The 22,463-nt window shown below is 51.4% G+C and overlaps 1 protein-coding gene across 15 annotated transcripts in view; it reads left to right on the top strand.

Moving 5' to 3' along the window:
- Window positions 1–22,463, top strand: part of TRERF1 (transcriptional regulating factor 1) — a 250,496-nt gene that overhangs the window by 213,788 nt on the left and 14,245 nt on the right. For 11 of the 15 annotated variants that reach the window (XM_032648293.1, XM_032648289.1, XM_032648287.1 and 8 more), the window contains 8 exons: window positions 507–815; window positions 4,200–4,584; window positions 5,976–6,042; window positions 7,088–7,227; window positions 7,362–7,465; window positions 8,979–9,054; window positions 16,686–16,774; window positions 18,803–18,916. In XM_032648293.1, coding sequence (XP_032504184.1) covers window positions 507–815; window positions 4,200–4,584; window positions 5,976–6,042; window positions 7,088–7,227; window positions 7,362–7,465; window positions 8,979–9,054; window positions 16,686–16,774; window positions 18,803–18,916 — 1,284 coding nt within the window. The remainder of the gene's footprint in view (window positions 1–506; window positions 816–4,199; window positions 4,585–5,975; window positions 6,043–7,087; window positions 7,228–7,361; window positions 7,466–8,978; window positions 9,055–16,685; window positions 16,775–18,802; window positions 18,917–22,463) is intronic. The other 4 variants (XM_032648297.1, XM_032648298.1, XM_032648300.1 and 1 more) reach the window with 2 other exon arrangements.

Genomic DNA, 22,463 nt, shown 5'->3' with positions numbered 1-22,463 from the left:
GTTAATCTTAATTTAAGTTTATGGGATTAACTCTGTTCACCAAAAACTTTGATGTGACCCAGGTCACTCCGTCTCCCGACCATGCCAGTTAAAAGAGCTTTTCCTCCATTTGACAGATGAGTAAACTGAGGCCCATAGAATTAAAAGGTCCTGCACAAGAGCTTGTGTTTTTTTTGTTTTTTTTGTTTTTTTTTTGGTCTGATTCTAAGTCCATGTCCTTTTCTTTAAAAGCAATGACAGCCACACAAAAATTTTTCTTCACTATTTGTTTTAATATACAAGTGATACACGGTCAAGATTTTTTAATGTAGAAAATCAAGTGCCTTGTCCATTGCCGACGGGCATCACTGGAGCCGAGGGACTCAGGCTGGCAGGAAGGAAACCACCCTGCAGCGGTTCTCTGTCACCCACGTGTGATGTCCAGGAACGTTTCAGGAAGAGCAAAGTGCATCCCCCCCATGAGAGCTGCTCTCAGCCCAGGATCAAAGCCTTTATTGTCTGTGTAGGAGGAAGGAGAGAAGGCCCCGGCGCCTCCGCCTCAGCCGCCACTGCCGCCTCCGCCTCCGCCTCCGCCGCCACCGCAGCTCCCACCCGAGGCGGAAAGCCTCACGCCTATGGTCATGCCCGTGTCTGTCCCTGTCAAGCTTCTCCCGCCCAAGCCCAGCTCTCAGGGCTTCGCCAACAGCGTCGCTGCTGCCCCCTCAGCCAGAGACAAGCCAGCCAGCTCGATGTCGGACGACGAGATGCCCGTGCTCGTGAGGATGACCCTCTCTCCCCCACACTCACCCCAAGGGGCTGCCCCCCACCCGCCTGCTGTGAGTTGCTGCTCTGCCCTGCCTGCCTGGGGTGGGGACATCCCTTTGCTTTCTTGGAGATGGGGACAGCTCTGCCAGGGCCCCTGGCCTGAGCTCAGACGTGACTTGGCCTCTCCGGGCTGAGCCCCCCGCGGCCACCTTGGGAATCCCATCCGTGTCCGCACTGCCTGCCACCCAGTAAACACCTGGCACTCTACCAGGCTAATGGTCTGGGTTAGATTCTGAGAGACCCGAAGATGTTCCTAGATTAAACAGAGGTGATAACTCAGCTGGTGATCGCAGTTATTAAAATATGGAAGTACTGTCCCAGATAATAAATAGCTACTGCCCAGGGTCCTGGCCCCTCCCCCAGGACCTCCAGACCTCCCCAGATCCAGCAACCAAAGAGGCAACCCCTGGCACAGCAGGTCCTCCAGGCAGTAGCGCTGGCATCCATTCTGATGGTGAGTCAGCCTTACCACATGCTTAATATCTTCAGTATCACCCCTGTGTAAATAAATACCCTCAGAGGACCGGATTCATTAAGATTCCCAAAGTAATTCCCCTGAGACACCCACCCCCCAATCTCAAGAAAGCAAAGAGATTTGTGTTTCTTATTCACTGTTCTTCTCTTTCTCAAGTTCCGAGCGCATCACCCAAGCAGCTTAGCTTGGCTCTGGGACAGAGATCTCTCTCACTCTCCTTCCCTCTCTCTCTCTCTCTCTCTGTCCCCCTCCCCCTCTCTCCCTCCCTCCACCCCTCCCCGGGGGAGTCTGTAACCCATGTGATTCACTACATCAGATTTGTCCCCTCCCCACAGAGTAGTACACTGAGTCACATTTGTCCTCACAGAATAGGCAGCTGCTGGGATTCCAGGAGACACGAGTGGGGTTGGGCCAGAATAGGGATCAGGAGGATAATTAAGAGAACTAGAAAAATCCAGAAAGAGCCTTTTTGGTTTTCTATGTAATATCAGGGCTCAAAAGAGGAAAGACAGATGGACAACCTCTAGAGGCGAGGATTCTCATCAGCTGGCAGGTCTTGGGGGCCAGCAACAGGCAGAGAGATGAAACGACACAGCCAAGCCCCCTCTTTGCCCAGGGAAGTTCCTCATTTGGTGGGAGGGATGCTGTTTCTACCCTTTGGAAACTCTCAGCCTGAAGCTGGAGAGTAAGGATCGTAGTCACACAGGGGTCAGAGCCTCAGGCAGCAGCCCCGCCCCAGTTCAAGACAGAGCAAGGCAGCAATGCCCTGCGTGTGGCTGGTGGGGGACATACCTGGGGAGCTAAGGTCATTAGGGACTGGGATGAGGCAAGGGAAGTTTGATGCGAGTTTGCTTAGAAGATCGTCAAGAGGGGAGTTCCAAGGCAGAGGTGAACTTGGTTTTGTGGGAAGGGTGAGAGACATACTGTGAGGAGATAAGCCGAAATGGAAGTGTGTAGGTAGGGCTTGAGTAAGTGTGAGCAAGGTCCTGACACTTAATATAAAGAAATCAAAATGTCCAAGTAGGAGCCCTGTGTTTTAATCCCCACTCTGCTCCTAGCCATCTGGGATGCAGCCAGCCGAGACCCTTCCCCTCTCAGAACTTCAGTTTCTCCCTGATCTGGGTTTGGGGGGCAGGGGTGGTGTTGGCCTCCTCAGTGACTGTCATCTCTCTGGGGAGCTTTTAAAACCTCTCGGCGCTTGGCCCTGTCTCCAGCTTGGCTGGAACTCTGTAAATGCTTCCTCCCACCTGACATCCAGGTCTGATATTCCGGGGGCCTTCCCTGGCCCAGGGTCTCAGAGCCTTGCCTGGAGGATGGGAAAGTCCCAGAATAGAGCTGTTGTAACAGAACCCAGAGGCTCGTAGAGAGAGCCCGAAAGGGACCTTTGGCCCTGTGGTCAGAGGTCTGGATCCCAGTGCAGGGTTGAAGTCACTCGGGGTCCTCAGGTGACCACATCCGTTACCCAGGAACCAGGTGTGAAGTGTCAAGATGGCTCCCCAAGTTGGGGGCACGTGCACCTTCTTCCCATTGCTCAGCCCCCTCTCTCCACCTTAGCCTCAGGTGGTGAGGAGCCCCCTGGTGGGGAAAGGAAGCAGGTTGGGGCTCTCTGACCTAAGGAGAGCCCCCCGGGGGCCTGGGGGTCCCCGCTGCCCCTTCCCCTTTCCTCACCTTTCTGCTTCCCTAGACTCCCCTCCTAGGGGCTGGGACGGCACCCCAGAAGATGATGAAGCTGAGGGAGAGGCACGAGGGGCAGCCTGAAGTGCTGAAGGCAGCCGAAGGGGCCCTGAGGGGGAGGAGCCCAGAGCTGAGAGGTGACTGGGGCAGGTCACATGGCCTGGAGGAGGCTGGTCACGTGACCATGGCCGACCCTTCCCATCACCCCCTGCTGCCTCCTACTCAGGCGTCACCCTGAGCACAGGGATTGCCAGGGACCACAGCTGTGACGAGCACTGGCCTGCAGGGCCTGGGAGGGGACCACAGAACTGCCCAGAACTTTTCTGCAGGTATCCTCACAGCCCCTCCCAACCGCACGGCTGCCTCTCCAGCCACACCCAGCTCTCCGTTTTTCTGGGCTGATGCTGGCATACAACCAAGACTGTTTGTGTTTGGCTTGGGCATGCCCTGCTTATCTCTTTCCGTGCGTGTGTTTACTTATTAGTATATCTGTACCCATGTGGCAGATCTTCCTTCCAGAAGATGCTTGGTTCTGCTGGAATAAAATAAACTAACCCTGCTGACAGGAAACCAACCTACAAGAAGGGTTTGCCACAGATAAGCCACCAGTGCTGGGAGCAGTAATGAGGGGTGGTGAGGCGGGGAGGCTCACCAGATCCACTTCTAGGAGAGCACATGAGACGGGCCTCAAAGATCCGCGATGGCTCTCCTCAACCCTAAGGTTACCTTGAAGAAGAGCCCAGTGTGGGTCACTGGCCCTGGGAGCCTTGGCCAAGGCCTGACCCCCTCTTCCTGCCCCACAGCCTCTGCCCAGCTTCCCTGAATAGATTCTTCTGTCGCCGCCTCAGAACATGTGTTATCTGTCCCCGATGTCAGTCCCCGGGGAGCAGTGGGGAATTAAAGGGCCCACTCAGCTGGATTCCACTCACCAGATGGGAATGCAGTGATAAGCAATAAAGAATGTGAATATATTCTTTCTTGCCCACCCACTATTCCTACCACCCCCATCCCTCTCCAGACATGAGGGATTTCCTCCAAAACCAAAGTTTTCTGCCTAATCAAGCCACCAGATCTCGCCTCGTCTGAAGTGGATGTGGCCGTTTCTGAAGGCGGAGGATGCTGGGGTCAGACGAGTGGAAGGGGGGAGGGGTCCCCGTTAGGACAGCAGTCCCCCTTCCCTCAGCCTGTGGAAAGGGCCTGTGGGAAAAGCCCAAGTATTTGAATCGGATCATTCTTCCCATTGTAGGAAATTCCCAAGAAGCATCAGCCAGGCTTGGCCAAAGCTGAGGAAGCCCTCAAGACCGCGCCGGAGAAGAAAAAGTTCCGGCACCGGCCGGAGCCGCTCTTCATCCCGCCTCCGCCCTCCTACACCCCCAACCTCGCGGCCTCGCACTCTGGCGCCACCCTGTACCAGAGCCAGCTGCGCTCCCCGCGCGTCCTGGGCGACCACTTGCTCCTCGACCCCGCCCACGAGCTGCCCCCCTACACGCCCCCGCCCATGCTCAGCCCGGTGCGCCAGGGTTCGGGGCTCTTCAGCAACGTGCTCATCTCCGGCCACGGCGCCGGCGCGCATCCGCAGCTGCCCCTCACGCCCCTCACGCCCACGCCTCGCGTGCTGCTCTGCCGCCCCAGTGAGTCGCCCCTGTCCCCGCCTCCGCTACCTCAGGGGCGGTGCCCCGACTGTGCTGGGTGCTGCCCCAGGAGGCCTCGCGTTCTGTCGTCTCGTTTTCCACAGACCTTGGCGGTGGCTCGATTCTGTGTACCAGGCAATGGGCTGGGGGCTAGAAAGAATACTTCTCAGGGCAAACACAGTCTAGCCGCGGAGACTAACACGTAGAGCGATAATCAGAGTTTCTTTGGGACAGGGAAAAACGAAGGGTGCTGTGGATAACCGTGTAAGACATCCAAAATAAATGTACTAAGTAGGGGCTTCCCTGGTGGCGCAGTGGTTGAGAGCCCACCTGCCGATGCAGGGGACACGGGTTCGTGCCCCGGACTGGGAGGATGCCACATGCCTCGGAGCGGCTGGGCCTGTGAGCCATGGCCGCTGAGCCTGTGCATCCGGATCCTGGGCTCCGCGACGGGAGAGGCCACAACAGTGAGAGGCCCCCGTACCACAAAAAAATAAAAATAAAATAAAAAAATAAATGTATTAAGTAGATGTACAAATGGGATTATATGTAAGACCACACCTTCACATTTTAGCATGCTGTGTAAAGATCAAGCAGGAGAGCTTCCCTGGTGGGGCAGGGCTAAAGAATCCGCCTGCCAATGCAGGGGACATGGGTTCGAGCCGAGGTCCGGGAAGATCCCACATGCCGCGGAGCGCCTAAGCCCATGCACTACAACTACTGAGCCTGCGAACCACAGTTGCTGAGCCCGTGTGCCACAACTACTGAAGCCCACGGGCCTAGAGCCCGTGCTCCGCAACAAGAGAAGCCACCGCCTGCGCACTTCATCAAAGAATGGCCCCCGCTCACCACAACTAGAGAAAGCCCATGCACCACAGGGAAGATCCAATGCAGCTAAAAATAAAAATAAATAAAAAATGTATTAAAAAAAAAGATCAAGCAGGAGAGCCCTGTAGCCAGGATCTCTTTCTGGAGCAAGAATAGTTTCATAGAAATAAGACAAATTAACAGGGGAATTCCCTAGCGGCCCAGCGCTTAGGACTCCACACTTTCACTGCGGAGGGCCTGGGGTCAATCCCCGGTCGAGGAACTAGGCTCCCACAGGCCCCGCACACACAGCCAAAAATTATTTTTAAATAATTTTTAAAATAAATAAAAAGCTTAAGCAGACCAGAGTGGGGCAGCTGGCCACTCCTTACCCTGTGTGAGAAGTGGGGAAACGCTAAGCCACGTTGCTCCACATTCCATCCAACTCCTCGGAGACTGCTGGGGTAACTCTGGCATGGGTTGGGTAGGAGAGGGGCCTTGTCATGACTGTTTAGGTAACTGCTCATTTAGTTTCTTCAGTACCCTTCCCTGTTGACCAGTGACCCCTGGTTTTTGTGCTTCAGACAGCATCGACGGCAGCAACGTGACAGTCACCCCAGGGCCTGGAGAGCAGACTGTTGATGTCGAACCGTAAGGAAAAGCCAATTATTCTTTAGAACAGAAGCCTCAGCCTAGAAAAGGGATGGGGAGCTTTGAGAAGTGTAGCTAGTGCTTCTGGGATCAGAGTGGCCACTGGGCAAGAAGTTGTAGAAAATGTAGGATGGTGGAATTTCTCAAGTACTGTTGTTTCCCTGTAATTGCCAGTATTTCAAGGCCTTTTCTAAAGATTAAACACATTAAAAGCAAGGAGCCTTGTGTTTGGAGAACCAGGCGTCCCCATCTGTGGCTCTGTGAGCCAGTTTGGTTGGGGCCACCTGCCTTCACATCCCCAGTGACATTGAGACATCTGTCTCAGGGTGCCTAGCTCTCCACGAGGCTCCATCCAAATGCCCTTGATCCCCCAGCCCCTCCCTAAGATTCTTAGCTGATCCTCCAAGTGGCCTTGTTGAGTAATTGAGTTGGGGGGTATAATGGAAGAGAAAGCTGGTTATTTTCATGGATAAGCACAGAAGAGGCCAGATGGTAGAGTGGTGAGTAGATTGAGTCAGGAATCAGGAAACCTGGTTCCAGCACCGTTTTGTTATTTGATCTTGATCAAGTTAACCTTTCTAAGCTTTAGTTAATTAATCTGTTGAGTAGGAATAATTATCACTGCCTTGCTTACATCACAGGTCTTGGTGAGGTTCAGATGGGATCATTTGTGTGAAAGTGGTCTGAAAGGACTAAAAAATGGAATAAGCACTTTGTATTTGTCCCATTGGGTTAAGTGGTACCCTCGGCCGTGCTCTGGGCAGCTGTTCCCTTGGAATTAGGACCCTCCCTCTCCCAGTTATAGGGAGCTTTGAAGCCCCAGGCAGGCTTCTCCCTTGCTCCCCACAGCATCTCTCCCCAGTCGTAAAGCTGTTCCTTATCCCAGTGGAAAGGCCATGCCTGGAATCTTCAGATCACACTGTGAGGAAATGCCCCTGCATTCTTCTTGCAGAAGGAACTGGTTTCCTTCTTTTTCAAGTCGCTGACAGTTGCCCTTGGTCTCAAATTGAAGACCACACTGTTGTTTTTCTTCTTGTGATTAAAGACGCATCAACATTGGCTTGAGATTCCAAGCGGAGATCCCAGAACTCCAGGATGTCTCTGCCCTGGCCCAGGACACACACAAGGCCACACTGGTATGGAAGCCCTGGCCAGAGCTGGAAAACCACGACTTCCAGCAAAGAGGTATTGGCAGCATGGGAAGAACTGGGCAGGAAGGGCTGGATCCTCTCCCGGGGGCCTCTGGCTCCAGGATCGGTTTGTCTTTCCGGTGACCCTGAGCTCTTTCTGATGCAGTGGCCTCTCTTTGTTCCCAACAGTGGAGAATCTCCTGAATTTGTGCTGTTCAAGTGCGTTGCCAGGTGGAGGGACCAATTCTGAATTTGCTTTGCACTCTCTCTTCGAGGCCAAAGGTGATGTGATGGTAAGGAACTGTGAAAAGGAGGCTTCCCGGTTCATATGCTTCATGTCAGAATTCTGAAAAGTATTTTACGAAGTTTCTGTGTTGTTTCATGCCCCTCACAACCAACTCTTAAGATGATGACCAGTTGGTGTGCCTCCCATGTTCCTTATCTCAATGAGTAGGCCAGGATTTGAAAGCCTGCAGAAAACCTCCAGTTGGATTTCTGTTTACACATCTGTTCCTAAGTAATAATGATGGCAACATCTGTTTTGGGAAACTAGAATTTCTTTTCAGCAGTCTTGTAATTCACATCGGGGAACAGGTCTGCAGTGATGGAAGTAGAAGGCCTTCCTGAAGCAAGGCTTGGCCTAAAATAACCTGTCTGTCATACTCTGCTCGTCATTCCTCCCTACCTGGAAATCAGCCAGAATTTGACGTTCATAGAACCGTTTGCTCCCCTAACCAAAGTGAAATGTTCGCTGTGCACCATCTGGTGTCATTCTTCCACTTTTGGCACAGTTCTCTGGCATCCCCAAACCAGAACTTTGGTGCCCTTTTCCCAGAATCAGAGCTGACCATTTGCCTGCTCAACCTGGACCCCTGGCTGGAGCACTTCGTCACTAGCCTCAGCTTCCCCTTTAGTAAATACATGATTCTTATACCAGAGCTAACCTCCTGCTTTTTTGATTTTATGAAAATGTGAAAGTAAACAAATGTCCCAATACTACCTTCTCATGAGATTACTGATACCCTTCAAGGGTTCTCTAGAATGTTGGAGAACTCTCCTTGACCTTTTAAGATCAGTGCCGCAGAGCCGTGCTTCTCAAACTGTTAACATTCACGCACATCACCTAGGGAGTCTTGTTAAAATGCAGGCTCTTATTCAGCAATTCTGGAGGCGGGGCCCAAGGTGCTGCATTTCTAACCTGCTCCCAGGGGATACCCGTGCTGCTGGTCCATGGACGACACTTGGAGTAGCAAGATTTGAGATCCCCAAACCATCCACAGCTCAACTCCACCTGCACCACTTTTTTAACAAACTCAGTGAGGCTGAGGGACGTAGATTTGAAAGGGTTATTTAGCAAGGCTCCCTGGAAGGACAGTATGTGGTACAGTTATTACTAATATAGCTGTTGATGTTCAGTTGTAATGAAACATGTGATTTTTCTGCAAAAACAGTTCCAGATCACCCACTCATTTCCTTAGAGACTCAGCCTCCAAACAGAGGAGGCTCCACCGTATCTCTGAAGCTGGGGCCCTCACCAAGGAAGGAGTGGGTTTTGGCTGCCACCTGGGTTTTTGGGACAAGACCAGCTGGCTGCAGGCATGGGTGGAGGAGGTATTAGGATGATGAGTCCTGTTGGGTGCTGACCAGAAGGAAGACCCCAAATCGGGGAGTCTCCTCTGTTTTTCCTTCCAGCCCCCCAACCCCGGGCCCTGCAATGCTGGCTCGTTTTCCCCGTTAGGCAGATGGTCTTCTGAGGACACAAGCCCCGTGACTGACTCTCGCCTTTTCTCTCCCACGGGTCTGCAGGCTGCTCTGGAAATGCTGCTGCTGCGGAAGCCAGTCAGGTTAAAATGTCACCCTTTAGCAAATTACCACTATGCCGGTAGGTTGCCCGGAGCCCTGTGCCCCCTTGCTTCCCAAGAGCGGGCTGTCTGCGTGTTGGTCGTGTCCCCTTTTAATAACAAATAGCACCCATTCTGTCCTCAGCGCCGCTTGTGCTCTCAAGGCCTCTGGGGCGTAGGTGGTGGGGCAGCTGTGTCGGCTGGCTGGTCGCTGTCGGGCATTTGTCTGTCTGGGCCTGCCCCTCCTGGGTGTGCCAAGAGCTGGACGAGGGGACAAGGCCCGCACGTGCAGCAGTGAGATCGGTGCACCCGGAGGAAGAGCCACAGGGGGTAGACCACAGAGGCAACAGCACGCAGTGGCCCCTGGGCTTTGGGATCAGTAGATGTGGGTTCACATCTTGCCTGCACCCCGTGGCCTTCTGCAGCCTTGGTTTCCTCACCTGTAAAGTGGGGCTCATACTCCATCCCTCGCAGGATTTTGTGACGTTTTGAGAGAGTATATGGAGCCCAACGCCTGGTACAGTCTAGTAGCTTTATTGTTCATTGGTTGAACAGTTAATGAGCACTTCCTATGTACAGGAAACTGCCTAGCACTAAGAGGGGGAAGTGACAGTGACAGATGTAGACAGAGTCCTGTCCTGTGCAGTTTGGAGTCTGAGGGGTAGGCAGTTATTAAATGACGGATCACTAATGGCGGGAGAAAGACGTGTACATGCACGTGTATACGTGTGCATGCCCAGATACATGTACACGTACATATACATACGAGTCTCTCTTAGGAGGGGGTGGATTAACGGTGGCGTCACCAGTACGAGGGAAAGAGGACACACCTTGGAGAGTTGAATGGAGTTAGAGTCGTGCAGAGAGAGTGAAACAGGCTGGGGAACCTGCGGTGACAATGAAGTTGGAGTCAACATTTGTATTTCCGTTAACTAGTAGCCCTGTCCATTCTGGGGGTCTCCACGCACCTGCCCGGGTTCTCTGTTTCAGAGAGGGCTGGGTCCTCCAATGCCCCTTGGTTGTTAATCATTTGAAGGTGTCTCTGGTGCCTGGGGGGACCGTGCGTAGATGGGTGCTAAGTACTTCAGTGGCCTTGGGGACCCAGTAAATACCTTTTCCAGTCCTCAGTCTAGGCGGCCAGATGTGGCCTCAGGTGAGGGCTGTTCTGCAGATTCCGGCGTGTTCTCAGGGGGCTCCCTGTGACCCCACCACCGTCTGCCTTGCAGAACGGGCTCCTCTCCCGAGTTGGCCCTCTTGCCTGTCATCACAGGGTGGAAAGGCCTCAGAAGCCACTCACCTGAACACAGCAAGCCCGGGATGCCTGCCTGTGGATCGCTCCCGGCACACAGGCTGCTGCTGGCACTAGGCAAGCACAGAATGGACACATTGGATAAGAAATCCATCATGTAACCCCATGGCCTCAAGGAGCCAGTTTCTTAATACTGTCTCCATCATTTCCTGCTGGGTGTCTGCCCCAAGTGTGGGTAGAAGATGTGGGAGTTCTCTCTAATCTGCCATGGAAACAATTCAATCCTCTTAATTCCCAGCGTCATCTGCTGCCCATTAAACCCTGACGGGCCGTCCAGCCTCCTGGAGCCTGGGTCAGGCTTCTCTGCTTAGCGAGGAGACTTCCCTAGCATCTGCTGTGGCTGCCCTCGGCCCCTGGGGTGACTGGGGTGGGCGGCGCCTCTGGGCTGCTCATCTCCAGCTGTGAGCAGCCTCGTCTGGGCCCCAAATCCCCCCCAGTTCTTCCCAGCATGCCAAGCAGGTATTGTGATCTTTTTAGTGTGTGTCATGACATAAAAGAGACGGGAAAGCTATGGGCTAGAGACCACCTCCACCCCAAACAACACCGAACAACAATCTTAAAATAGTACTAAAAGCTTTGAAACTAGAAGGCCCTAAACTCTGCTAAAATTCAGTGATCTTCGGGAGTTGGGGGTTCCTGGAAAATCCTTTGCCCATCCCTTGCGCCCTTTCCCTATAAGCAGACCAGGAGGCACTCTTGTTGCTTCCAGAATCCTTTTGACCCTTGGAGACAAGAGAGGTGGAGCTGTCCGGTGTGAAGGGTTGGTGTCCCATTAGCTGTGTGTCCCCAAGAAAAGGGTGCTCGCCTAGGTCTGCCAGTAATCTCTCTTCTCCAGGAAGTGATCACAGACTGGGTCCCAGAGAATCTTCTAGAATTATGAGCACAAAGGACAAAGGTCACAGATCTCTGAAGTCTGGCCTGACTCCATCCCCTTGACGGTTCCCTTCCAGAACACAGAGGAGGCCACAGAGTCTACCCCCGTCACGTGCCCCAGCTAACAGCCGTGACTGCCTTCCGCCCTTTTAACCACCCCACCCTCTGACTGGTTCCGGGTGTCGGTGAATCCCACCCCCGTGGCGCCGTCCTGCCTTGGCCTTCGTGCTAAGCCCTGTTTGGGTTGCTCTCCAGCAGGACTGTCAGCTCAGGTCCAGCCTTGCTGGGACACTGTCTTCTGAAATCTCCTCTGCTTCCAGCTCTGCGGCTGTGGCCAGTGTCACTCCCGCCCGACTCCGGCCCTGGAATTGCACCCCAGGCTTCCAGTTGTCTAGAGAGAGGTCAGACCTCCCCGGCCTGTGCCCTGGAGGGAAGGTGGCAAGACTGGTTTCAGGGGTGCAGACTGTGAACTGGGGGAGACAGTGACAGGAGCCTGTGAAAATCACTTCCCTCCTGACCTGCCCTTCCACCCCATCCCATCCCATCCCAAGCAGTTCAGTGAGAAAAGGAAAGAGCGACCAGTGCTGGGGCCCAGGAAAGACATCAGTGTAGGTGGGCAGCTTGCCCAGATCTGGGGGCAGCTTGGCAAGCCCGGAAGAGCCCTGTTAAGATCCTCAGAGGAAGGGGGCTGTCACAGTGGCCCCCAGGCTCTCTAATTCACACCCGGTCCAGACCTCTCTCCACACCCTCCGCCCATAAGTTGCAGCGGTTGTTTGCAGTGGCTCCCAGTCAGCGGTTGGGTTGGGTGGGGAAGGCTTGAGTGTGGGTCTGTCAGGGTGACAAGGATGCCTGGTTGTGATTAGAGAGCTTCCGGCGTCTTTGGTTTTTCCGTTGAGCCGGTAGTTCCTGCAGATGGGCACGGAGTGGAGGGGTGTCAGACCTGGCCCTGGGAGTCTTGGCAAGGGTTCAGCAGAGGCTACTGTGGGCCCCCACCATAGCCCAAGCACTCACTGGGTCATGAGCCCTGACCTGACTCCGGAGATGGGAGAGACCTGGAGGGAATATACCCGTTCAGTCGGGGGGAGGCATGGTCTCTGTCTTGGAAGCTGCCCCAGTTTGGTGAAGAGACAGAATTACGTTCTCCAGAGAATACTTTGTAAGAAGCGCAGCTGTGAAGTCATCTCACAGGCATCCTTAGCCCATGTCGCTAGCTGGAGAGTGATCCCCTGAAGCGCAGGAACGGAGTTAATACTCACTCTGCTGCTTTGCCTGATGTGGCACTTGTGGAGAAGAGGCTAGTGGACAAGCTCAGGTTCTGGATTCAGATCAAGGCCTCCCTGCCTTTGGCCTCCAGAGGGAACTGTGGTATTACCCGGTTCACCTGCACCCCTAAAAATATTACTCAGTCTTCACCCATCATGGAAAACCTTTCACGGAAATGAAGATCTGGTGTAGAAACAGGTCCTCCTTTTTCTACAATGAGCATGTCTTTCTTATGTAACTGCTATAACAACAGCATCGAGAACAGTTTTTAAAAGCTTGAAAGGAAGACGGACAGGCCCCTCTTTAAAACATACTGTGCCCAAACTTTCTCTCACCCCTCCACGTCTCTTTTTAATTGCCTGCATTCGCTATAGATTGTCCCAAATTTCGCCACCATCCAGAGCCTGTTTCCCAGCAACCGAAGCTCAGAACATTTTTCCTCTGGATACTGTTCCAGCACCAGTTTCCTCCAGTTAATTAGGCTCTTTGTAATTAGCCTTAATCGTCTTGTTAGGGACCCCTGCTGATAACAGCCCACTAGCCAGGAATCCCCAGGGAGAATGGATGGGGGTGGGGGGGGGGGTGTCATCAGCCCATCAACCCCAGGGACATGCTGAGTGGACAGCAGGGATCTCAAAGGGGGAGGGCAGGTGAGGAGTTGGGGCAGCCCCCTGCCTCGCTTTTGCATTTTATCCTGGACTTTGTTCAAGAAATAGAATCCAAGAAGGGCTGGCTTAGAAAACCTTGTTCAAGAAGGAGGAAAATGCTCCTGCCAGACAGACCCCAGGAAGAGAGACGCTGAGCCTTGTCGGGATTACAGGAGGATTTCGGGGCAGGGAGGAGAAGGCTGCAAGTTACAGGTAGCCCAGAGTAAGGCTGTGGGTGGGCACACACACGACAGGGAACGCTGCAGGGACCGGCAGGCTTCATGAGTGCCCACAGATGTCAGCAGGGGACAGCGTGTGTCCCACGGCTGCAGGCTGATTTGGGATCTGCCGTCCGAGTGGCCAGATCTGAAGCATTCTCTGTGCACATACTTCGGACTAAACGCTGCCAGTCACAGCATGACCGTCAGGATCCCCAAGTCACAAAAGAGGAAACTGAGACTCAGAGAAGTAAACTTGCAGGGGCCCCAGAAGGAGTGAGTGGCAGAACCAGGTTCGCAGCCTGTGGTCTCCTGCTTAAAGTCACCCCTTTTATCACAGCACAGTGACTTGATTATTTGGGGCAAGCGCATCCAGATATTATGTCTATATACCCGGCTTCAGCCTGGGAATTCAGCCCAAGAGCCCAGGAGTGGATTCTCAGTCCTGTGGGCAATCCCATGATCAGGGTGCAGTGAAGATGGAGCATGAGAAGCGATGGACTTGTCTGGCCCCGCCTCTGCCTCTCAGTTTGTGGACACCCTTGTTGGACAGACACGCACGCACAGCACAGTCGCGTGTGCTAAAGCGCAGACCCTAGGACTACGTAGAGGAGCCATCTCTCACCGTCTGAGCACCTCAGGTCGGGGGCAGCACAGAGAGGAAATTGCGAGGGTGCAACCCACTTCCAGTCCAGGACTGGTGGTGTCGAGTGGACACTCTGGGATTGGGAAGACTAAAGACCCCATCACAGGGCAGCAGCCCTAAACACCACCAAAGAGTTGATGGGGAGAAGGCCTCCTTCCCCCGTGAGGCTTGAGGATCCCCCATAACAGATGGTCCAGGAGGTCACTTCACCTTCTGTGGGGTTACAGCTGGAAGGCCATCTCGGGATGTGTAGGGACATACCTCTCACAAGTAAACCGACCTGGGGACTTAACACTGCGGTTTGGACAGTAATCAGATGACAGGCTTGGCGTGGGGTGGAAGAAAGTGTGTCCACCATAGAGGCTGGGTGCTGGCCTGAGAAGGCTGCGTGGCCCTGTGAGTGTCTCACGGGGGCTTCGAACTGCGCTCTGACTTGGGAAACATAGGATCTGGCTGAGGGTGGAAAGGATTCTCATTCATCTAGTTGGGGGTTTTCATCAGCAAAATATTCCCTAACTTCCTATGTGAGGTGCAACCCAGAGCTGCACAGACTGGACCTGTATCAGGGCAGCACAGCAACCTCCCTATATGCTTGTCCATGGGCTCAGCTAGTGTGACATGTCCACATCATGGTCCTCTTACACCATTGCCTCTCTGATCTCTCTTTGCTGTTTTAATGGATACCTAAAAGGAGCCATGACTCTTCTTTGGTCTTTCAGTTGTTGGTTCAGCCTTTCTGTTTTGCTCTTTCTGTCTCTGCCTCTGGGCAATGGGAGCAAACGGGAGCTGGGACCCGAAGCCCTTAAGTGTTAGACAGAAGTTGAGGAATGGTGATGCCGGTGCTCCAGAGCTCCAAACCCCACCGACGTGCTCTGCTCACATCCACTCCAGCAAAGCCTCTCCAAACCTCTGGCCCCACTTCTCCCTGTTATGGTGGTTTGCACAACCAGAGATGTCCTGGTCTCCAGAACCCGTGGAAGAGGCTTCCTTCTTCCGAGGGTTAATCAGAAAGCTGCTTTCCTTCTAGAATTAAAGAGAGAAACAAACCAAAGAAATCAGGTGGTGGCCCTACTTTTATAGGGGCCTGAAGCAGCCCAGCTGTGGAGAGCATATCCTGCATCTGGAGCCAGAGCTCTCGGCTTAAGGACCCATCAGGGAGTCACACAGAGAAGGTGTTTATTTCAGAAATCTGAGCTGACATCACTGAGTCACATATTTTCTCAAGGACCCAAGGCTGTCTGCCTCCTGCCTGCCTGCCAGGCGTGGTTTCACTTGTTTGAATGATTTGGGCTCAACCTTTTGAGGGAAGAAGCAATTCAGGTTTTCTTACTTTAGCCCCTCCGTCAAGCATAGCAAAATGGAAATCTTGGGCTTGTTCTGGTTGGAAGGAAAAATACTATAGTTTGGGGGATTACAGCTCTGAAAAGTAGAGGCTTATCAAAAGCCCAGCCATGTACCATCCAAAGAATCAGAGATACAGGGAATTCAAAAAATTAGAATGAGGCCGAGTTTCTGCAAACCAGCCACAGTGATTGAGCCCCCAGAAGTAGGACTTGCCTTGGAAATAGGCCAGTACCATTCTCTGTAAACATCTGCATATCCTGCTTTGACAAGAATGTCCAGTTCAGCCAGCAAGGCAAGATGCACCAGCCCGGCACTGCAAGGCCTCTTCTTCATTGGTCTGCAGATTTGTCAGGAACCGGTCCCTCTCACCTCCCAGCCTCATCTGCTTTCCCTTTGCTGGAACCCTGTAGTTGAGTTGTACTGGATTACTGCTTATTTCTTGAACACCTCCATTTCCTCATCTGTAAAATGGGTAGCAGTAATACCAATCTTACAGATTGTCTGTCGAACCAAATGACTACTATCTGTGAAGTACTTTAGAGCCTGGCACATAGTAAGCGCTTATAAGTATTAGGTTTTTTTCCCCTTGTGTCTTGCATGTAGTAAACTCCTAAGAAGTATCTGCCGAATGGATGAATGGATGAATGACATGTGTCCTCTCACTGCTTGCCTCTGACTTTGCACATGCCACTTTCTCTCCCCAGAATTCCCTTCCATCTCCTTCTTGCCTGACTTGCTTCTGTGTCTTTTTAAACCCCGCTCAGGTGTTCTCTCCACCTGGAAGCCTTCCCAGCTGCCCTAACCTGCGCGTGCTGTCCCTCCTTTTGTGCCCTATCGCCACCCGACCCCTCCCTTCATCCTCGCAATCATCACCTTGAACGCAGGGCCTCCTGGTTTTCTCCCCACTAGATTGTGAACATCTTGAGGGTGAAGACTGCTGAATCCAGCACATGTGAGGATCACTTGCTACGTGAATGCTTGCCTTCATCCTAATTACATTAAAAAAACTGTAGCTAAACTCCATTAAGCATTCATGGTTTTCCAGTTACTAAGCTAGACACTTTTTGGGCATTACCTTCTTTAACCTTCACAGAAATCTTAAGAGGTGGAGACAATCAGAATTATTCCCATTTGTAGGTAATAAAACTGAGTCTTAGGCTCAATAACTTGCCAAGGTCAAGGCCACGGCTGAGATCTGAACCCGGGTGTCAGGGCTCCTAACCATTACACTGCACTTCCTATTCAGAAAGGAGTGTGATATGTATTCTATCACATGCTGAACAGTTGTAGTTTGTAACTTAACTAAGTGAACCAGCAACCACAAGTGAGGAGAACTGAGCTGTTTTTTTATGAAATGTGTGTTTTGTTGTAGGTTCGGACAAGTGGACCTCCCTAGAAAGAAAACTGTTTAATAAAGCACTAGCCACTTACAACAAAGACTTTATTTTTGTACAGAAGATGGTAAGTATTCTTTTTCCCATTGCTCACTTGAAACCAAATTTGGGAAGTTGTACACCCAAAGATATATAGAACTATTTGGTTACTGGCTTAAGACTGTCAACAAAGAATGTCTTCCATCTCTTTGCTGGTAAGGATGGTATTTGTTATGGATGGCTTGGCCCTGGTGTTAGGGATGTGGGGGGCAGGAGAATATAGATTATTTGGATGTGGCAGTCGGGGGGAGGGGTATTCTTATCCTTAATTAAAATGTGTAATTTCATGCATTCTGTCAGAATAAATAGACCTGAGACTTCTGGTTCACAATTTATATAAACTATTTCATGTGTATTTGACAGATCTATAGTGGTTTCTGACAGAATTGGGGGGGGGGGGATTGGAGAAGGGAGAATATGAGCCGTCACCCCTAGCAGAGTTTCCTGGTGTGTTGGGCCCCTGATCATAAGGACAGTGTTAATAAAAATAATATGTTACAGGGACTTCCCTGGTGGTCCAGTGGTTAAGACTCCAAGCTTCCACTGCAGGGGGCACAGGTTCGATCCCTGGTCGGGGAACTAAGATCCCGAAAGCTGTGTGGTGCGGCCACATAATAATAATAGTAACAACTATAACATGTTACATATATAGCATTTCACAGCAAAGTAGAGCTCTTTAACAAAGATGAAATAGTGCTTTATCCAGGACATAATAAACATAATAGGCCTTAATTGGCTGAGAGATGGTTTAGGCCAAAAGTTACAATGATTCAGAGTGTTTCAGCAAAATGATGAATGATGGAGCCATACTGAGTTATTAAGATGCTCAGGTCCACAGAGAACAGGGTCCCAGGTGACAGCTGCCATTGGCTCTGGGCTGGGCCTCAGTGTTGTCCCGGGTTCACGTCTCCTGTCTTTAATCCTGGGCCTTGACTGGATGAGAATCAGAATAGGTGGACTTTTTCTCCAACTTGCCTCCGTCTTCAGATCTGAATTCGCACCCGACTTACTTACTCTGCCCTGGAGGCCACTGGACTCTTTGCTGCCCTCTATCCCAGCAGCTCCCAGGCTCCCATCTCTCCTGGGTCACCTTCCCCCGGGACTGATCTGTCCTCAGCCTCATTCCTTAAAGGCCCCGCACCTGATGGATTCATGTGTCGTGCTCACCAGGCAATGCAGGACTTAAAACAAGGGTTCTCTGGGACTCTATCCTCCCTCCCTGGGTGATTCTAATGTAGAAATTCATGATATCAGGTGGACGTGAAGGGGCCACCTTTGAGGAGACCAGACTTCTGAAGGTACTCTTTTCATTCTCACTATGCAGGTGGCCATGTTCCTGCCCCCAAGGGGACAGCCAGCCTTTTTATCTACCTCCAGAAAACCCACATTACTGAACCCCACTTTGAGCTTAGAGCACTATGAACTAAACAAAGGAATGTTTTTCTCTTTAAAACACATTTATCTTTGCCCCTTTGGGGGAGAAGAGGGCAAGGCTTGTTTTCTGCAAACACTAAGCTCTTGTCGTCATAACTTTTGTCTTATATTCCTGTTCGATTACTAAGGAACATTTTTCATAAATAGATTTTGAATGTCAACAAGTTGGAGAGCCAAATACATTCAAGCATTTGAAAAAGCATTTGCTGCTTTATGGGTTAAAAAAGGGAACGAGCTCTCTATGGACGAATGTGAAAAAAATCTCCAAGCTATCTTGCGAAAAAAAGTCAAGATGCAAAGCAGTACATAGAGTGTGCTACCTTTTGTGAGGCAGAATGGTGGGGAGGAATATATTTTCCTGTTTGTTGGTATATATGTAAAGAAATTCTGGAATGACACCCAAGATATGAATAAGAGGGGCCAGCTGTGTTGCAGGGGTATGGGGGGAACAGATGGATGGATGGATGGAGAACGGGTGTGGGGAGGAGACTTTTCACCATGTATATGTTTTTATTCAACTGCATAAACCTAATACCTATTACAAACTTAAACTTGCACAAAAGCTTGCTGCTTTGCACCCTGCCCACTGCTGGAGCTGATCTTGAGGTGCCTTTCCCGGCAGGTGAAGTCCAAGACGGTGGCTCAGTGTGTGGAGTACTACTACACGTGGAAAAAAATCATGAGGCTGGGGAGGAAACACCGGACACGGCTCTCGGAAATCATCGACGATTGTGTGGTGAGTGAAGCTGCCCGGGTGCTGCTGCTTCGGGCCCTGCTCCTGCCCGATGCCCAGGTCCCTAAGTGGCTGGCACTGGTGGGTGACAGGCCAGTTCCCAGGTGAGATTCAGGCCTTGATTTCCTGGGATAATTAGGCGGAGGGAAGGCGGTTTTGGGTTTGACCCGCAGCCCAGTGATCAGTTAAGGAGATGAAGGCTGGCTTGCGTTCCAGGGCAGGTAGGCACCGGGGGAGTTAAACCGTGGTGGTTCCAGCCTTGATGTGGGTGACTTATAAGAGGCACCCCGACATTCTGGGATAGCACTTCCTGATCCTTCCACAGTCACAGATGCTCCTTACCAGAGAACTAACGTGCCTTAGAAAGACCTAAGCGCACTCGGATTTTACACAGCTTCTGTGAAGCATGCCCAAGGAGCAACGTTGACCCCTAGGTGGCGCCAGGAACTCTCAGTTATTGGGGAACTAGTTAGCAGTGTGTAGATTATTCTGATCCTCACATCACCATTTATCCTTGGTACTGATTTCCTTCATTAGCAGACAATCCAAAGTTGTCTGCGTATTAAGATGAAGAACCTACTAAAGACATCACTAGGGACTTCCCTGGTGGCACAGTGGTTAAGAATCCGCCTGCCAGTGCAGGGGACATGGGTTTGAGCCCTGGTCTGGGAAGATCCCATATGCTGCAGAGCAACTACGCCCATGCGCCACAACTACTGAGCCTGCGCTCTAGAGCCCCCGAGCCACAACTGCTGAGCCCACGTGCCACAGCTACTGAAGCCCGCACACTTAGAGCCCATGCTCTGCAACAAGAGAAGCCACTGCAATGAGAAGCCCCCACACTGCAACAAAGAGTAGCCCCTGCTCGCCGCAACTAGAGAAAGCCCGCGCAGCAACAAAGACCCAACGCAGCCAAAAATAAATGTTAATTAATTTAAAAAAAAAAAAAGAAAGAAAGAAGTTTTAAAAAAAGACATCACTAGATTGAAATCTTCTCTGAACGCCTTATGTGTGGCTTTGAAAATTACTACCACTTTTGTCCTTGCAGTTAACTCTCTTCTCTGCATCCACAGCCAAAGGGAAATCTTCTCACATGTTGTGGAAAACACGTATGTGTGTGTAAAAATTACGTCTTACAACAGATTACTAAACTCTCGTCTGCAACCATCAGGAAATGTGTTTGGAATTCATAAATATCGTGAATATTTGTAATTATACTTTCATTCCCAATTGTGTCCCCCATGTAAGTGTTACTAGCACATATGTGGGTTAATCTCTTTCACAGACGTTTACATAGTGCTTCATACATTCCAGGCATTGTACTAGGAGGCACTTTACACATATTGACTTATTTACTCCTTATACCAATTCTATGAGGTAGGAAACTGAGGCACAGAGCCTAGGTAACTTAGCCATGGTCAAAAGGCTGGTGAGTGTGTTGTCTGAGCCTGATTCCCTGGTGTAACACTTAAGAGCAAGCAAATGCAAATCCTCTTAGAGAAGTGTAAAAACACTTGGACTCATTAATGCTTCAAAGCCTAAGTTCCTGACTAAGAATTGATCCTAGCTAAGAAATATATACACATATATAAATTTATATTTGGACCCAAATATCAAAAAAAAAAAAACAGGCATCTGTAGAACAGAATGGTATTGCCATTCTTTTGATCAGAGATGGCAGTATTCTATATTCAGTGTTTCCTATGATGAGTTTTGTTTGACTGCCTTAAGTAGTGATGTCTTATATCTGAATAGCCTTTTTCTCACCTGTGGCTAACGTTTAAAAAAGCAACGTGGCCTCTTCTGGTTCAATCAACTAAAAACAATTGAGTTCCCACTATGTCTGCAGTGCTGTGGGTGACCTGGGGCTGTAAACTGGCCTCTGCCCCCTGCCCCAGGAGCATATATTATAGGTGGGAAGATGTGGCATACACAAGGAGAAAGTTTACCGTGAACCCCAAGAGTCTTTAAAAGTAGTATGAGATGAGGTCCAGAAAGTCTTAGATATGGCCTTTGGGGACTCTGTCTCATCCAGCTCCACCAGTCCTCAGGCAGAAGGTTGAGGCCCAGCGAGGGGAAGGGGCTTGCCCAAGGTCACACAGAGCATTGCTTTCTGAATGAGCAGAATAGACAGTAAATGAGGAAGCCCAAAGAATACTGGCTTGGGAGACCTAGGACCTGGCCCCTACGCTTACTGACCAGTAAAAGGGGACCGATGGTTTAGATGATTTGGAAAGTCCCTTCTGATTCTGGAATGTTCTGGGATCTGTCAGAGTCATGTTTTGGAAGAGAGCAAAATCAGAGGATATGGTTTCCCAAATCAAGTTGATGTCTCTTCAACTTGGGTGTTACCAAGTGCCTAGGACAGTGCCTGACACGATATCAGCACTCAGTAAATGTTTGTTGAATGAATGAGTGAATGTTTTTCCCAGGTAGGAGTCGCTCTGGGTCATGGCAACAATCCCTCTATGAACTCCCTGGGAAGAGAGGGGGTGAACCAGGAGATTCTGAGCGGAGGAGGGCTACTAAGGAAGGTGTGACCACGTTAGGCACAGGCGCCATCTTGGGCCAGCAGTGTCTTGCAGGTGGGTGGAAAGGCCCGAGCCAGCGTGTAGCCTCAGACTGAGGAGGAAAGGTTAAGACGTCACCCCAGGCACCACACCTCCTTGGGCTTATTTGCCAGGAGCCGGTATTAGGCTGGGTCAGGTGCAACCACACCTTGTGACCTGTGAGCTTAATGTGCAGAGATGACTCAGGCCCCCCCAAAAACAAGAAAATCTTGATTCAAGGCCACTGTGGTAGCTCACAACTCCCTTTAGGGCACTGTGAAGACACAGTCAACCTTCTGAGGATAGTTTGCCAAGTGGAGATGAAAAACCGGGACCATGCAAGGACGGGGAAGGTGCAGGAGGCACAGTCCTAGGAGGGGGTCCTGCTCTTGTCCTCTGGGCCTGCCTGGGACACTTGGGTAGCTCTCCTCAATATTTTATTAAAGGGAGTATATTCCCCCCATATGGAGCACAGTCAGGTAGCTCAGGGACTTTTCGAGGGAGACGGCGGGGAAGGAAGGAAGGTGAGGAGTGACTGCTCTTTAGGGGCCAGGAGGTCAGCATAGCACAAGCTCATCCAGCAGGTGACCTGACTTCTGGCCTGAGACCGTCACAGGCCTTTCCACCCTTGCAGGCCGAAGAGGAGGCCAAGGTGGGCTCTGCTGAGGAGGCGAGAGGGAAGTGCTGGCCACAGCTTCCTGTTCCCTGCCCAGGCTCCTGCTTCCACTCAAGGCGAATCTGTGGGTCTGGCTGTGAGCAAAATTCAGCACAGTTCAAGAAACCAGCTGAGGGCTTCCCTGGTGGTGCAGTGGTTGAGAGTCTGCCTGCCGATGCAGGGAACACAGGTCTGTGCCCCGGTCCGGGAAGATCCCACATGCCGTGGAGCGGCTGGGCCCATGAGCCATGGCCGCTGAGCCTGCGCGTCCGGAGCCTCTGCTCCGCAACAGGAGAGGCCACAACAGTGAGAGGCCTGCGTACCGCAAAAAAAAAAAAAAAGAAAG

This window comes from Phocoena sinus, chromosome 11, assembly GCF_008692025.1.
Source record: "Phocoena sinus isolate mPhoSin1 chromosome 11, mPhoSin1.pri, whole genome shotgun sequence".
Taxonomy (NCBI): domain Eukaryota; kingdom Metazoa; phylum Chordata; class Mammalia; order Artiodactyla; family Phocoenidae; genus Phocoena; species Phocoena sinus.
The sequence above is the reverse complement of the archived record's forward strand: the minus strand, read 5'-3'. Positions and strand labels throughout refer to the sequence as shown.